General features: G+C 39.3%; 1 protein-coding gene across 5 annotated transcripts in view; it reads right to left on the reverse strand.

Moving 5' to 3' along the window:
* Nucleotides 1–1,947: 1,947 nt before the first annotated feature.
* ANO4 (anoctamin 4) overlaps nucleotides 1,948–16,768 on the reverse strand; it is a 177,418-nt gene continuing 162,597 nt past the window's right edge. For 3 of the 5 annotated variants that reach the window (XM_058022152.1, XM_058022149.1, XM_058022150.1), the window contains 6 exons: nucleotides 16,433–16,575; nucleotides 15,282–15,434; nucleotides 13,871–14,018; nucleotides 11,347–11,466; nucleotides 8,451–8,556; nucleotides 1,948–5,636 (listed from right to left, as the gene is read on the reverse strand). In XM_058022152.1, coding sequence (XP_057878135.1) covers nucleotides 5,445–5,636; nucleotides 8,451–8,556; nucleotides 11,347–11,466; nucleotides 13,871–14,018; nucleotides 15,282–15,434; nucleotides 16,433–16,575 — 862 coding nt within the window. In that variant the 3' untranslated portion in view covers nucleotides 1,948–5,444. The remainder of the gene's footprint in view (nucleotides 5,637–8,450; nucleotides 8,557–11,346; nucleotides 11,467–13,870; nucleotides 14,019–15,281; nucleotides 15,435–16,432; nucleotides 16,576–16,768) is intronic. The other 2 variants (XM_058022153.1, XM_058022151.1) reach the window with 1 other exon arrangement.

Here is a 16,768-nt window from a genome sequence, read left to right on the forward strand (position 1 = left end):
GACACAGTGCTAGCTACCTTGACTGGAGCCCTGTAGCATCTAAATCAATTTTTTTCTGTGCCCTTGTGACAGAGGACATTTGATGATCTGTTGCATAAGATGAACTGTTAGGATCAGAAAACAAAAGTGAAAAAATGGGCTCCAAGGACCAGACCAGGAGAAGAGGGCAGCCAGACACTTTGTGGGTGCCACCAAGGCCGTGACTCCATGAGCTAACCCAGTGCAAAACTATGTGGTGATGGAGGCAGGTTTCCCCCATGCCTCCTGAAGCATTTTTTTGCATTATCCAGTGCAGACTTTAGGGCCAGCCCCTTTTCCCACTCCTCTGCTGTAGCTCTGGTACAGGTCAGTGCCTAAAGCCACTGTGTAGAAGGGCTGTGATCAAGTGGGATAGATCCCATGAGTTATGTCTTGTGTCCCTTTATCTGAGATCTGAGACAAACAATAGCATCCTGAATAAAGTCTTCTAGGATTCAGAACAGGAATGTCTCTGTTTTGGGACTGTCTGAGTTACTCTGAGACAATTAGCCCATTGACTGAATCAGCTGGCTATGCTTCTCAAGTCTCAGAAGATAAGTGCAGCTCATTCAACCTTGTGCCTTGTCTTCATGACCCAGAAACAGATACTGCATTCTGTGCTGTGGAATCTTCTTCAGCCTTGGAATATAACAATTTCTACAACCTGGTACTTTCAGCCCATAGATGTGAAAGAGGGTGGTAGGTACTGCTATCTCCACGCTGCTGCAGAGTGCTGAAGTGGACTGGTGTGCCTCTGTGTACCTGTGCTTTGTGAGAGAGCTGTAACAGAGAACAGAAGCCTGCAGCAAGCACTTGATGTGTGCCTGCCAGTATGGCTACAGCCCTCCCAATCCAAATGCTGAATTCCTGTCTGAATGTGCTTCTCCAGAGGGTGACTGGTCACTGCTGTGTGAAACAGCATCAGCATGTCCTTTCTGCATCACTCTGTGCTGAAATTACTGTGCTGTAGTTGATGCTGCCTTAGATCATCTGTAACTTCTACCTGTTTTGTTCATGAAAACTAATCTTCCCGGCTATCACACTTAAAAAAATTTAGTTTTCTGCTCTGTGCTTTGAATTCACTTAGTTTTTTAAAACAGAGGAAATTAGTTAATTACCATCCTACCTCCCCTTTATTTCTGAAATCACTATTTAAGCACTGAACAGTCATTTAACTTGAATTTTGGTATGAAGTGAAGTTTGGGTTTGGGCCAGGTGATATTTATTGGTCCACAATCATATCATCAAGATGAGTTGTCACTGGGAAGTATATCTTTCCGTAAGCAGTTTAGAGACAAACACCCTTATGCTTTGCAGGTGACCTAAGCAGCTCAGCTACTCCATTTCTTGTTATCCAACCTCCCATGACTGCTGCAGAGCTATAAAGTGACTCTTTTGGATTTATTTTTTCTTATATTCTTCTTGACATCATTAATTAAAACAATTAACTTATTTTCAATAATATTTTCTCTGGGAAAATATACTGTCCTTTGCTAGCTGAACTCTAAGCCAGGGCCTTCCTTGTCTGTGTAAAAGCAAGATAATTCTTGGAGTCTCCACCATATTCCTGCACTCTGATCCTTCATCTCTCCCAGCTAAAAGCTCTCCTGATAAAGAAATGTGGGATGCTCAGAACTGATTCATTTCACAGGAGTGGGAGCACTCTGCAGTGTCCAAATTACGTGCAGCATCTGGCAGGATCATGAGACAAAACAATTAGGAACCTGTTTAGGTAAAAACATTAAAAAACCCCAATCATAAAACCACAACAGTAACAATATTTGACTATGTGAACACGCAAAAGAACCACAGAGAGAAAATAGTGACAGATTTTGTCTCTTTTTGGTCTGCATTTAAATTTTGCTTTTATCTGACTGGTCAGTTTGCTTGCTGAACAAATAAAGTAAACAGAAAGAAACTCATGAATGACAAGCAGTAAATATTTCATGTGCATAATTTATTTTTAAAGTTTATTACATCACATTGTACAAGCATCAAACATGGCTTTATGTTGATGATTTTTTTTAAAGTGTGAAAACTTGACATTCTTCTCCATAGAATTTTAATTTTTCTATTTACAAATAAACAATCTCTCTATATACTTTATATATATATATATATAATATATATGGTCTATAATGTAACTCCCCTCAGAAAGATTTAAAATAAAAAAGAACTGATTTGTAAACACGTTTTCTGTTGTAGTATTTGGTGACTTGAACGTAGATGATGCTCTATTCCTAGATTTTTCTTTTGTCAGAGTATCCAGGTTGTTCATTTACATCTTTTATTCTAAGATCTGTAAAACCAGCATGGGACAGAATGCAAAAAACTTAGCAAACGGGCTGAAAAACAGTCCCAATGTACATTTTTTCCTTGGTTTTAAAAACTGGTGTGTAACTGCTCATGAAGTACATGCTGCTGTCAAGAATGGCCTATGGAGAACAATCCTATGCTGATTGCAAGATGATTTCACAGTAAATCCTCTGATGTGTGCTGTCCTGCTTGCTATGTAAAATGGCTGTGCCATGCATTGAGGTTGCAGTTTTTTCTCATTCTCTTGAAGGTAGTGCTCTTGTGGAGCTGGAATAAGTAAACAACATACAGGACTGTCACATGAAGATTTAAACAAAACCCATCATCAGATCAGGAAGAGAATGGCATAAATTAGTTCTCTAGAGACTATTAAAATTCCAATTATCATTATACTGTTATTTGTATTTTATTTTTCTAGTAAATAAAAAGGGGAATCTTTCCTGAGTGTTCTGCTATGTAGCTCTGAAGGACTCCAGGGAAATCTGTTCATCAGACCAGCAGCAGAGAAACCTCGATGGGTTGGCTGGTCAAACTGAAGTGACAGAGATGTACTCAGGGTTTGCCAGGGAGGTTAGTGCCCCTTGCAGCATCACACTCAACAAAGGCTTGGCAAGCAGCCAACCTATGATCTTGTTTAGAGCAGAGCAGGACACATCTTCTAGCAATGTGTTGTCAGGAAAATTCATCCTAATGCAGCTATCTTGAAAACTACTCTCAAAAGCAATTATATCTATTGCATTTCTGCTGCACATGATTTGTTTTGGCACATTTTATTGCAGTGGTTTCTCTGGAGTGGAAGTCAGTTTATATTCTACTGTATTTCAGTTCAGTTTTCAAAGTTACTGAGATCTAAATTGACAAAGCTGCATCTTACTGCAGGGATTTGCAAAGGTCCATCTTGCTCATATGGGTGACACTGATTTTATGCATGGCTCATGTCTCACTTTACTACTTAGTAAACAGTTTCTAAGCTCTGGTCATCTGTTGGTTTAGACATTAAACGGAGGGTATCCAAAATAATCCAATTATTCATGAGAATTTGGTCTGAATATGATTTTGCCCAGCCCTCCTGCCCCAAAATTCCCAGGCTGCAACTGTAGGTGGTGGGTGGTAAATACTAACCCATCTGGCATGTGTGTATTGGAGGTCAACATTGCCTGAACCCCACCCCCTATTTACAGAGACAGAAATATTCCCATTTCCCCGCTGTCCTGTGGGCTATGTCCACTGCTGCTGTGAGCAGAAGCAAAGATGATCAAACTCACTTCCTCATTAGTCAGGAATTTACCCCACAACCATTACTTGTGCTCCCCACTCAGTTTGCACCAAGCCAACACAGAACAGACTAATCCTGAAATTCCCTCAGTGTTTACGTTGTCTCATGGGACTTTCAGGCTTGGGCCAGGATCTGATAAAAGGGAGCTGCTACATCATTTATCCTCTTCAGGTAGGATGGAGGGTTGCTACTGGAGGAGGTTCCTTGCTTTTTTGTGTAGGCAGGCGGTGGCTACCGAGAGGAGGGTGCTCATATTTTCTTTCATCCCTCTCCTTCCTCAAGTCATATTGCCTTCATCAAAGCTCCCCACTCTCTTGCAAATAGCACAGTTCTCCTTTGCAGTGGAAAAAAGTTAATAGATCTAATTTGCTGATATTTGTCTTGGTGCAAATGGTCCTGCTGTCATGTGGAGCTTGAGGTATCCATCTGTAGGATCTTGCATTGTGTGATCTGTCCAGAAGGGCAAATTCTACTCCTTCTATCAAATTACTTCCAGAATAACTTTTAGGAACAACTGATTGAAGAGATTTCACAACAGTCAGAATTTTGATTCATGTTGCTCTATCCAAATGATGTAGTCAAAGATACGAGTCCACTCTTTTGGGTTAATAGTCTGGAAATTATGAATTTCTTAATTAAATCAGAAATTTTAAATTTCTCAATATTAAGGAATTTGCTAAAGGATACTGACAGTGGCTTATTTTGCCCAAGTCTCATTTGCAGCCTGTGCAGAATTGCTCTGCATTAGGGATTTCAAGCTGTTTCATACTACAGTCTCTTGTTTTGTTTTTTCTCTCCACCCCTTCATAGATAATGGAATGATAAATACAGAAAGTGCTACAAGTGTAGATATTCTGGATGATTGTGTTTTATTCTGCTCACCTTGTTCATCTGCCTTTTTTTCTTTGTTTTACTTAGGCAGATAGATCTTTAAGACACTGTCTGACATGTGTTACATGTGTAAGTACACCCTAATTCCTGACTAGGCCTCAATGTGATCTGGCAACACAAATCCGTGGGCAGTTCTGGGCAAGATGCCCTAACCTGATTTCATTCCTCCAGACACCAGACAGTCCTATAGCTGAAAAGGCACTATTCAAAACTTTAACATCTATTCCCAACTTCTCACAGTGTCATTTCCAAATAAATGACCCTACAGCTAGATACCTCTGGCCACATTCAGATGCTTGGCTGTCTGCACTTCTGATGCCTACATTTTTCAGCATTGTCAGGCCAGTTGATCAGACTCATGATCATGCATCTCCTTCTAGATAATACTTCAGTATTGTTGAGCAATGGAAATGGTTGGTCCAGCTACGTGACCTTAACTGGTGGCAAATGCAAACTAACGCGGTTGGGTCCGCTGTGGAGGAGAGCAACGCTGCCATGCACGTGCTGCAGGTGGTGGCCACACACACAGACAAACACTGCCACGTTGCCAAGGCGCAGTCACTGCTTGTGAAGTAGCAACTTCATGAGAATGAGCCGGAAGATCACCAAGTTCTGTAAAGCACTGGAAGTTGTGTAACTGCTTTGAAGTTCAGGGCCCCGAGTTTTAGTCAGGGCCTGGGAACTTCCTGGCAAGAGTGCAGAGACTTAGTGTTGGTCTGATGTGCTCATGTTGACATCAGCTCTGGAGTAGACTAAGCCTTGGAAACACCTCTAATTTCAAAAGGCTTATGACAAAATCCACCCCATTGAAGAGGGGCACACATGTGCTAGGTGCACACGTTACTAACTATTCCTTTCAGTGCACTCTCTGCTGTAGAAAACCAGGATTTTTTTTATAAACAAGAGTTCTTATCTTCTTTTAAGCAGTTTCTTCCTCATCCTGTCATGGCCACTCATTGTGATAAGATTTTCCATTCTTTTTCCTTTCCTTCCGCTCTTTCTGCAGACGTTCTAGCTCAGCTTCATACATCATTTCCTGAATCAGGTACTTTTCTCTCCTCATTCGATCTCTCAGATCTTTTGGAAGATCTGGAATTAAGTAGGAGATCAGATGCTTTATGCAAAAGACAAGGTGCTGTGAACACAAAAAAGGGAAAGAAAAATTTAAAACCTCAGGAAGAAAACAATCTCTGAATCTTCTGAAAACCATCTCTTCCTGATATGCAGATAGATGCTGTGTTTAAACGAAATCCATTACTAAATTTTAAGAGAAAAAAAAGAAGTTTTTTCTCCCACAAAAACTCCAGCCAGCCAGTGAATTGTGGGTCACAGCAGAAATTATGAGCAGATGGGTTAAAATAAAGCCTCAAAACTGTTCTATGACCTGTGTGTTCAAAGCCCAGAGGTCATGATTTGCTGTAAGGTTGTTTGGACAGAGCCTGGTTTTAGTACTGGTTAGTTCCTGCTCTGCAGGAAGAGGAAGCTCAAATGATGTAACACTTTCCTTTTGCCATAAACACATCAAAATTTGAAGTAGTTGAATCTATACAAAGGCAGTAACATATCTATACAAAACAAAACCTAAACATTTTTTCTTACACTGTGTCTCTTATCCAAAGACACATTCCTATTTAGCAAACACCACAGTTAAATAGAAGTTGACTGACACTTTGACCCTCCTATTTTAGGCATGACACATCAAAACTTGAGTTTGATGCCCAAGGATTGCATGAGTGTCCTTTTCTGTTTGATCAGAAATGCTGCTTGGAGATTTACTCACGTCACTTAAGAGGAGGAACAGATAAACAAAAAAATCCTCCATCTCAGAAAAGGCATACATTCTAGATTGGAGAAATAAAGGTATTTTTTCTTCTCCAAGAGGAACCCTTCTTTTGAAAGCCACTGAAAAGAGAATGTAAAATGTTTTCCCATGTATTCTTCCCACACGATAAATAAACTCACAATACTCTAATTGTTGGAGTTTTTTGCCAAACCTAAAAAGAGGGGAAAAAAGCCTCTTCTGCCAGTTTAGCCTGGACAAAGAATTCCTTTTGCAGTGATACGAAATACTTTTGTTTGTTTTCAAAGGAGGTTAAGTTATCCAAAACAAACCACACTCAGTGTGCCAAAAAGAGGCCTGAGCCTAGGCAGTTACTTAATTTATGAAAAAACCTATCTTGAATCCTCTATATCTTTGTGCAATCTTTATTGTAAGCACTGCGACAATCACAATACAACCCTTAGTGTTTTCAAAAAAAATAGGTCATGGTTTCTGCTGCAATTACCTTTTTGATTCCAGAGATATAGTTAAGGAGACAGCTTGCAGTGTCACTAAACAGAGTGGCTCATGTTGAGGGAGGCAGATATGAGCCAGCCTATGGCTTTGGTTGAGAAAAAGTAAAGTCAACTCAGATGTGCCCGGTAACACTAAAAGTTATTCCACAATTGGTCACACATTTGGTTGGACACTGAGATTTGAACAGGGCTCATTTTTCTTGCCTCACTTCTCTTTGTGCCTACGCTGTGCTGCATTTATGTCAAGTGTGTATCAAGAGGCCAGACTCTCTTCAGTCTTTAGAATTCTTAGGCTGACTTTCCAAGACTATTCTTGCAGTCCTTTTTGGAGAGGCATATCCTGACTTTCAGTACTGACTGCCCATGAAACTAGAAGGGATTAAGCCCAACAGGACTCTATTAAATCTCTCTCTCTTTCTTTCCCTTAATATTTACTCAAGTGTGGAACAGATGATGGAAGAAATTATCTCCTTGGAAACTAATAAGTTATCCAGTGTAAAGGGAAAAGAGAGCCCAGCTTGCAGCACCATATTCCTTCATCTGGGGAGGTCTGAAAATTGCAATCACGGGGAATCTGCTGAAGTCCTTGGGCTTCTGCTGAGCCACAAGGAATAGAAATAATAATCTAGAAAATGCTTCTTCTCCACCTTTGCTCTGATGCTTCTGTTGTGTTACTCAAAGAGGTGTGTTGAAAGCTCAGTTCAGAATGAATTTACACTCTTCTGTGAGTCAGAATGAAATATGTGCTCATGAACACTACATATATGGCAGTATGGTGACTACAGTTTCCATATGTGTGTTGAATGCCCTGTAGCTATGATTTCAGAGCAGAGGATAGAGTAAAATGTTTTCTAAAATGATGTGTTCCTTCTTTGGCTTCTTCACGGTGTAAAAGGTATTTCAAACTTCTTGTGCTCGAGAGATGTTGAGCTCCTGGATTCCGGTGGGGATATTCAGGCTCTTGAAATTAGGCCTTAAGAACTGCATTTTTATTTTTTTTTTTTGGTAAATCATCTTATCCTATTTGTCTACTCTTCTGGCTCTCTTTTTCAAAATCAGCATGGGAATACCAGTCATGGGAAGTTGGTATTATCTACTTTTGTTTACCTTAAAGACACCTGAAATACTGACAGTAAAAACTAATTTTATGAACATAGACAAAGATATTGAATCCTTTTCATTGTCATCATCTCTGTGATGCCAACCATTCAGGAGGAATGAAAGGCATTAAAAAAAAACAAACAAGAAAAAAAGCTAGATGTGTAAATACTGTAACTTTAACTATTATTGCTTCTCAGTTGCTCAGAATTAATATTTTCTTCTCATATTCCTTCACCCTTATCCTCACTCAACAATCAGCATATGCCTTCCCAACCTAGACAAATTACTAAAAAAGTAAATAAAGGCTTCATTTATTTCCCCCTTTTGCGAATCACTGCTATAGTTTTCAGTGTTATATTCCCTTTTCTATAAGAACCTACATTTCTATCACTGTTCAGAAAGCAAAGCCGAGAATAAAAAGCACAATATAAGTAGAAGAAACTAAGACAAAAAACACCTCAACAGCTGCCATCATAGATCAGCCCAAAGCAAAGCTTCAGAGGGAAATATGTTTCCTTTTTGGTTTTGTTCTGCCACGTGGATGGGCACTGACCTCAAACACAATAATGAAGGCCAAGCGCGCTGCCAGGACGTGCCAGAACTGCAGCGTGTAACCGTAGGGCACGGGCGAGTGCGGAGGGTCCCGGTAGTCCCTGTACCTGAAAGACAAGCACAGTGTGGGAGTTAGCAACCTCTACACTGCTGCCTGGGTGAAGGCAAACCCAAAACTTATCTCCTTTTGATCATTACATTCTCTGCACCAAAAATGAGCTCAGTCCGAACTACACAGGATACGCTAATGCTGCTTTCTTCTAAGGCTGGGCCTGTGCCAATGCTTGATTTCAGGTCAGGTGCCTGCTTTTGAAGCAAGTGGGCTGATCACCTCTACTTCCCACACTTCTCTTCATGCAGATGGACTTACTTTCAGCTGAAACGTACAAGTAAGATGCACTCCAGGAGTTCTAGTAAAAATTGGGTACAAAGGACCGAAACCATTGTCTGAAGAAAACCCCTGAAATAAATGCAGAGGATGGGAGGAGCTTTGACCCTACAGCATCTCCCTTGCCAGCACAACATGTACCTTTCAGGCATCTCCTCAGAACTTGGGGAAGGATGGGATGCTCTGTTCATTCAAGGGACACTTTATTCCCTTTATTCAAGGACATTTTGAACTCATAAATGTCCCTGTTTTGTCAGCCTGACAGTTCTCCCAAAATCCATATAAAAATGCCCTATGTAATCCACCTAGCCCTTGATCAATTAGTTGGCCACCCCTGGTGTAAAACATGACTCATCCTGACTTGAGCAGAGCCAGCACTGCACCTCTTGGTATATCAAGAGGTGAGGACCACATGAGAAATTGATCTAGTGTCTTTTCTCACAGTGTTATTTGGAAGAATTTAGGTCTCAAAAATTTAACTGTAGATATCTATTGGGAAAGTTGGATCTGGGAATACTCCAAGATTGTATTTACAAAGCATGAATTTCTTCAAGTCACACATTCTGGAGTCCATTTTTACTAGCAGTTTGTTAATTCTAAAATAGAACTGTGGAAAACTTATTTAAAAGTAGTGTAAAAAATTTTCACTTCTTCATCTGTTTCCTAGATGGAACATAAAACCCACTGTAAAAATTATTGAAAATACCATAGTAAATAATACAGGTTGATCACTAAGTTAGTTTTAAGAAACTAATGAAAATGCAGATGAATAAAAGAAATAAACATTATTTAGTCCCTATGACAATCTGTATTTCTCCATGAAGCTTCACTTTCTTAGATTGCAGAGAGTGCTATACAGACTGAAATAAACTGTCTTGACATCTTAGTCAGCATCAAATCTCTCAGAAATTGCAGTATTTCTGGAATAAGTTCTAAAAACTGAGAAGATCATTCCTTGAGCAAGTAGCACTCTGACTTCATAGTTTAGGATGTTTTACAATATCCTAAACATTCCAAAAAGAGAAATCCCTGGACCAAGTCCCAGTAGAGTATATATTTTCTTTTTTTTTTTTTTTTACTCACTAGGAATGCAATGTTACACATGAAAAATGGGGAAATCTTTTACACAACCAGAATAGCACAGCACTATCTCTGTTCCAGGCAACCAGAAGTTAACTGGGACTTTTTTCAGACATACTGCCTTCCTGGAAAAATGCCTACATTATTACACAGTAGAACATAATATTTCCTAACCTCTCTATCAATATCTGCTCTGAAATGCAATTAAAATGACTGATGCTTTAGTAGAATGGAGTTTGGTAAGAAGCTGATAAACTCAGATAAAGAAAGATGTTAATTTTCTTTCAAGGGTAGATATACATAAAAATTCAGTGTCTCCCAAAAGGACAGATATGTCTTTTGGAGATTTATCACACCAAATTTAATAGTGTTCTGTTTAGGGGATATTGAGCAGACAATTTTTTTTTTTATTGTGGGATTTCCATCATCAAATTTAAGGAGCAGCATCTTCATGGCCCTCCCCCCATTTATTATGCTATACCACTCAAAAGTCCTCCTATTCATAAAAACATCACAATATTGCAAGTATCACTGATTTTTTGCTGTATCACAGAGTATCTTTTGTTCTTTAGGCATTCATAAAAGGATTTTTAATTCTTTACAATGAAAAATACTGGGACTAAGTGTATCTCCTAAAGACTACCAGGTCTCATGCTTGAAATGTAACATTGCAATTAAAAATGGTAGCTTTATTTGTTTGATATTTTTGGCTGGGACACTATTTAAGACCTTTATGTAGACCCTTGGGGTTTTTGGCCATCAAATTCACTCAGGTACAAATCTGCCATTACAAACTTTTCCCAGACTGCAATTTCTCCAATCTGTTGTTGAGGACAAAGACGTGCAGATAATTAACTGCTCATCTTCTTTTGATTCAAACCACAAGTATATGATTATTACTAATAATTACACCAGTAATCAATGACATAAACATATTACCAATTCCACAATTTGGAAATGTTGGATTTGAGGTTTCGTAAAGACAGCTTATGACAGAGCCTGTTTATGTCTGTCAGAGCTGTGAAATACCTCAGTGTGGCCTCGCCTGTGCAACCTTGACTTCCTGTGCCTGCCCTGTGATATCATCTCATCACAATTGGTTCTCACTGGTGCCTAAGTAATCAGGCACCTATTATGGCCCTTTGATACCATATTTATCCATGATGATTGTGTCTGAGTCAAGCCACGACACCATAAAAATCCTGCATTAGGAACACCCTCCAGATACCAACTTTTTTGCTTCTCTTTTATCTGAGGAAGGAATCATGCAGGTAACAGCCAAGCAGTACCAAGAAGAGCATGAACCTGAACAGCACAGTTAAAACTTTCAATTTTTAACTTCTAAAATTTAGTTTCAACTCCAGATTTATTATGATGCTTCTCCATTTCAATGTCCTAAAACAGAGAAGTATGTTGACCAGAAACTTACCTGCAATATTTTAATGGTGAACCAGAGAATTCACTTCCATTTGATGTTGGCTCTGAACGGTTTTCAAAGTCAGACACCAGAAATACTGATAAACTGGCATTAACATAGCCAACCATACACCTAGAGGGGACAAAATGCTGTCAGCAGGACACAGCAAGGTTTTTCCATTAAGTGTTGTACCCAGGATGATGTCCCTTGGGTTTCATAAAATCCAAAAGTACAATTTTGGTGCTTATTAATATTTGAAAGGGATGTTGAGGCAATATAAAAGAAATGCTAAAGTAGGTCAGATGAACAATCAAAGTGAAGCAATGGTAGATTTCTATGGGAGAAGGAATGGTGAAGATTGGGACTGGTTACTTTTGAAAAGTCACCTAAATGGTGAACAATAGGGGCAGACAAAATAATGAGGAGTGTTAGGAAGATAATCAAAATATTCCCACTGTTACACTCATGGTACTAGCACAAAGGGACACTAAATGAGATGGAAAGATAATACACTTAAAACATCTTTTTAGAAAATGCCCAGTTAATCAGAGGAACTCTGTTCTAGAAGATCCCAGCATGACTGAACACCGTGAGGCAAAATTTAGTGAACACTGAGTAGGAGAAGTTATGTTCCCTTTTGAGGGCCTGTGGGTTTCAATAAAAGGTTCAAGTTTGTTTTAGTAAAGCTGGAGAGATCTGGCCAAAATGTGTTGTGCTGTTCATGCTGCACTGCCCAAACACAGGTAAGTATAGGAACACTACTTATCTTGGTGCATAGTATAATGCACAGTAAGGGTTGGGTTTTCCTAAATATGGACTTTACAGTCTTTGAGAAATTATTTTCAAAAACCAACTGGCTTTGTCTTCATACTGATTACATTTGGAACTTAATTTAATTCCAGTATTTTTCTAGTATCATTGTGTATCATATGGATCTAATACCTACAGATGGTTTTTGAAAGAAAAGAATCCCTCTCTCTTTTAAGCTATTCAATAACAGAGGGTCTTCAATCCTTAATCTGAGAAAACTCACTATTCCTGTGGATTTCTGAATATCTTCCTGCTTTTGCAACAGTACTTACTAATAACATTATTCAGAATGCTGACATAAACAGTTTAAATACAGGTTAGCTCCTTCAAAATATTACTACCTGACAGCCTCATCTAGAAATTCACTCAAAGCAGAAGTGTGAAAAAATTGTGCTAGAGGTTTGTGAAAAGAAGATAAGAGCCAAACTGTGAGCCAAACTACTTCCCCTGTGCAGAACTTGTTTCAAAGCCACTGAGTCATATTTGAATCCCAAGAGAAATATGTCTAAAGGTGTTGTTTTTCATCCACAATGGTCCTGAGAAAACCCTTCCTTATGCTTTCCTTAGCAATAAGAGTTGCTGACATTGCCCCAGTATCCTATAGATCTTTATAATGGCACAAGCAGAGGCACGTGCTCAGGAACAACTGTCACCAGACCACTTTGCCCCTGAAGGGATTTGAACTCTCCATGAAAGTAAAGAGAACATCCTCCCTAGCTCCAGCTAAAACGCCCAAATCCTTGCAGGACAGGAGTTAGCAGGTCTGCTAATCAGGAGCTGCCACACCAGATGCCCCTCTTCTGTCAGTATGATTAAATGTATTGACAGTCAAAAGATGTCAAAGAAGCAGCAACAGATGAACTCACTTTCTGCAGCAGGGAGTAAAAAAATCAATCTGCCATATGTCCAATAGCAGAATGCAAGCTCTCTGTCCCTGTCTACTGTTTAGCTTCTTTGCACAGCAGGGCTCCTTGCTAATGGCACTGCTAGAGCATTTGCAAACTGTGTCTGTGTTTGGCTGGATTCAGTGACCTTCCTGGAGCCCTGCAGCTGGGATTTCACAAATGGCCATGCAGTAACTATCTCATGCTTCCTGGTAGTATGCACATGCTAAAATAATCTCCGTGTTTAGCAACACTGAAAGAAAATCCACTTAGGCAGCAGGGATTCAGATACAAATGTCTCCTGGAAGATTTAACCTAAGAACTCTAGTTTTAGAAGAAAAACAAATTGCTTTCCTCTGTGAGTACATATTGATGTATTAGTTGGACATTTCTTCCTCTTGCTAGACACTACTTTTTAAAGTAATACATGCTGAATATTACATCAGGAAAACCCCCAGTGTACAAGTTTAGGATGCTCAACAATTCTTTACTGATTTGTATCAGCATTGCTTCAGAAAAAACCCAGGATTATATCCATGTACTACCAGCTGGGAAGTACAGCTTGGGCAGCATCCTGTCACACACACAAAATCTCTGAAATAGCTCTGCCATTTTTGCCTAGAAGTAACCTCATGGATCACAGTCACCCAGCCACCCATTCTGTGAGTATGCAGACCATCAGGTATGCAGGTACCTATGGTATCTGGCAACTGTTACCTAAACACAAACAATACATTTGGTTTAGTGGAATCAGAACATGCACAGACAGTAATACTGCAACTATTCAAGTAGTAAGAGATTTTCATGCACATCTGTTCCCCCCTCCAAAATAAAAGCCTTACTTTTGTCCTGCTTCTCCTTGGCCAGCACAGGGTCCATATTTGTAAGCATAAACAAGGCGAGGGATGAAATCTGATGTCACCGCTATAACAAATGCATTTGTGATAACCGAAAGAATTCCAATGCCTTCCAGGATCCCATACCAGATGCCTGTTCAACAAGGACAGCATGTTTGCTCCAGGAAAAACAAGAACCAAAGTGCCTGAAATACTGCGTGATCTGAAGTAGTTTCCCCTGCTGCACAAGGTGTTTTTATGTAGTTTTTATCCAAGAGTCACTGAGTAAAAATAAATTTTCTTATTGAACAGTGAGACCTCATCACTGTGAATCACACCAAAGGAAGGTTAGACATACCCATTGATTTAACGAGGCATTCAATTGCCCCTGAAACTTGGCCAGAATGCAATTTATTTTGAGAAATCACATCTGAATCAACATGAAAAAAAGGTATTCTTCTATGCTTCTAATATTTACATTATAGAACCTTTTTTTTTTACAAATTATGTCTGCAGTGTATACCATGCACAGCTGATGTCCAGGCTTGTGCCAGAACCCACACTGTTCTCATTCAAAGCTTTAATCAGACACAGACTTTAGGTACATGGTAGAACATTCTAAGAGCACAAAGCCTGAGCTTCTGCTATTTCTTGGTGTGGGCTATGGATTTTTGCAATATTGTTGGTCGAGTTACTGAGGTTTCCTATTTGCCCTTCTGAAAACACCAGGCATTCATTGCTGGGCAGACGAATTTGTTTTTGAGTTCTTCCTAAAGGTGTTGTGCTTTTGCACACTGCAAGGACAGAAGAGCTTTGTAGCCAAAATAAGTTCAGAGATCCTTTGCAATGTGTGTGTGGCTGGATGACCTCAGGTTGTGTAGACCTTGTGTTTAGCAATGCAGGTGTGACTCTCTGAGAGCAAGCTGTGTGCTGGGATCCAGACCCACCCTGTCTGACCCACCAGGGACCCGGTGGGCACGGCCCCTGAGTCACAGGGCAGCTTGGCTTCAGCCACGTAAATACAAATCACACAGGTTCCTTACAGGATGGTGGCCACTTCAACTTGACTTTTGTGTTTCAACTGGTCTCCCTGGTTATTATATTCAAGTTGAGCAGCATTATGTGTTTGCACAGTATCTGTATCTGCTACAACAAGGCACCTGCAGAGAACACTGATCACTTTACACCTTGGCTGTTAAGTCCTCCAGAAAATCACTAAAAGACATTTTCCAATATTATTTGTACTATTAATTGCATAAGTAGATTGGCATCAGATACTTGAAGTTTTTTTGAACAATCAAGGGGTTTATTATTAATTGGGAATATGACTGAAAATACCTTAATCTGCTCTTGAAGTGGTCAAAGCTTTGATGAATAACACATATATATAACAAACACCTCTTAACAAAGAGCTCACCTATATCTTTGGCTCTTGAAGCTAAAGGTCTTCTCCACTGAGTGACAAATTTGTAAGCATCAAGCCGAATTTCAATAATATTGTTTAGTAAGGCCAGAAGTGGTGCCAGTGGAAAAGCTGCCACAAAAATGGTTGTGAACCCAAACTGAAGAACTGGGGGGAATAAAAGGAAATATCACAGAATAACTGTTAGGATCCAATCCTAAGGTCTAAAACACCAAACAGTGCATGCAAATAAGCAATATGTACACAGCTTACAGACACTTCTTATATGTCATACTATATAATGGTCTAGTGGCAGTTTTACAGCAAGTCCTTGTCAAAAGTTAGAAGAAAGAATAAAAAGCCCCTGGAATGGACAGCACCGTGTAAATTTTGTAATTTGGAATGAAGTTCTGAAGGGGACAAACTGTGCTTTTAGAAAGGGACATTTTTACTCCAGCATCAACTGGGATCTCTCAATATTTGCAAAGATTAGGGATGAATATATTCCTTTTAATAGTTCAGAGGGGAAACAGTTTGAAATTATGTTTAAGTTTCTAGAGGTAGGTTTTCAGAGTATCAGATTTCCCATTAATTTGAAAAGAATTGTGTGAGGCAGAAAAGGAAAAAAACAATCATGACATATGCAGTTCAGTCACATAGGCAAAAGTTCATGCTTTTTTAATATCTTTTTTTGAGCAGTTATTCTCCTCTCTCATCTGGATAGAGCAATGCCTTCTTGGCAGTAAGTTACTTTGTTAATGTGAGGTAGTAAATGAGGGAGGATTTTAAACATAAATAAGCATGCTGGTTTGTACCATGCACTTCAAAGGAAAAACACAAGACAACTTTCTTTAGAAAATAACAGCAAAGTTCTTCAGAAATTTATGCAGATAAAGAACTGGGCTCTGGTTTGGAAAAACAAATCCAGAATGGGAAATATTTCATAGATGGAAGGTTAGCAAACCATCAGCAGCGTTTTTAACTACATTGGTTTGGTTCTTAAAAACTGACTCCCATTCCTCACATGACCTGTGAGAATGAAAACCTTTTTGCAGTCTCCTTAGCTTCATGTAGTGATAATTAAAAGAATTCACCAGCCCACATCATCAAAACACCAACACCATTAAAATATAGTGAAAGAGAGACAATGAAGGTTAGAGCCATACTCATTTCTAGGTATTCATCAAAGAGTCCATAAGCATTCATAGGCTGCAGATTATAGTCCTTTTCCCACTGTGGGAAGCTTGTTTTTCCCTGAGTGCCATACTCTTGCCGAAGTTTCCTCCTGGTCCACCAGTTTTGAATTAGCCTACATTTTAAATTAAAGAAACAAAGTAAAGAATATGAATGGCTATTTATCACAAAGTTGGAAGAGCTTAAGTAGGCACAACATATCCTGCAAAATTCATTTCCCAGAGTACAGGAAAACTGAGCATTAGTAATACATGTGGATGATGACACAGCATAATAAGTATGAAAACAGATGCAGCTGATGAGCTGTA

Source organism: Melospiza georgiana, chromosome 4 (genome assembly GCF_028018845.1).
Source record: "Melospiza georgiana isolate bMelGeo1 chromosome 4, bMelGeo1.pri, whole genome shotgun sequence".
NCBI lineage: Eukaryota > Metazoa > Chordata > Aves > Passeriformes > Passerellidae > Melospiza > Melospiza georgiana.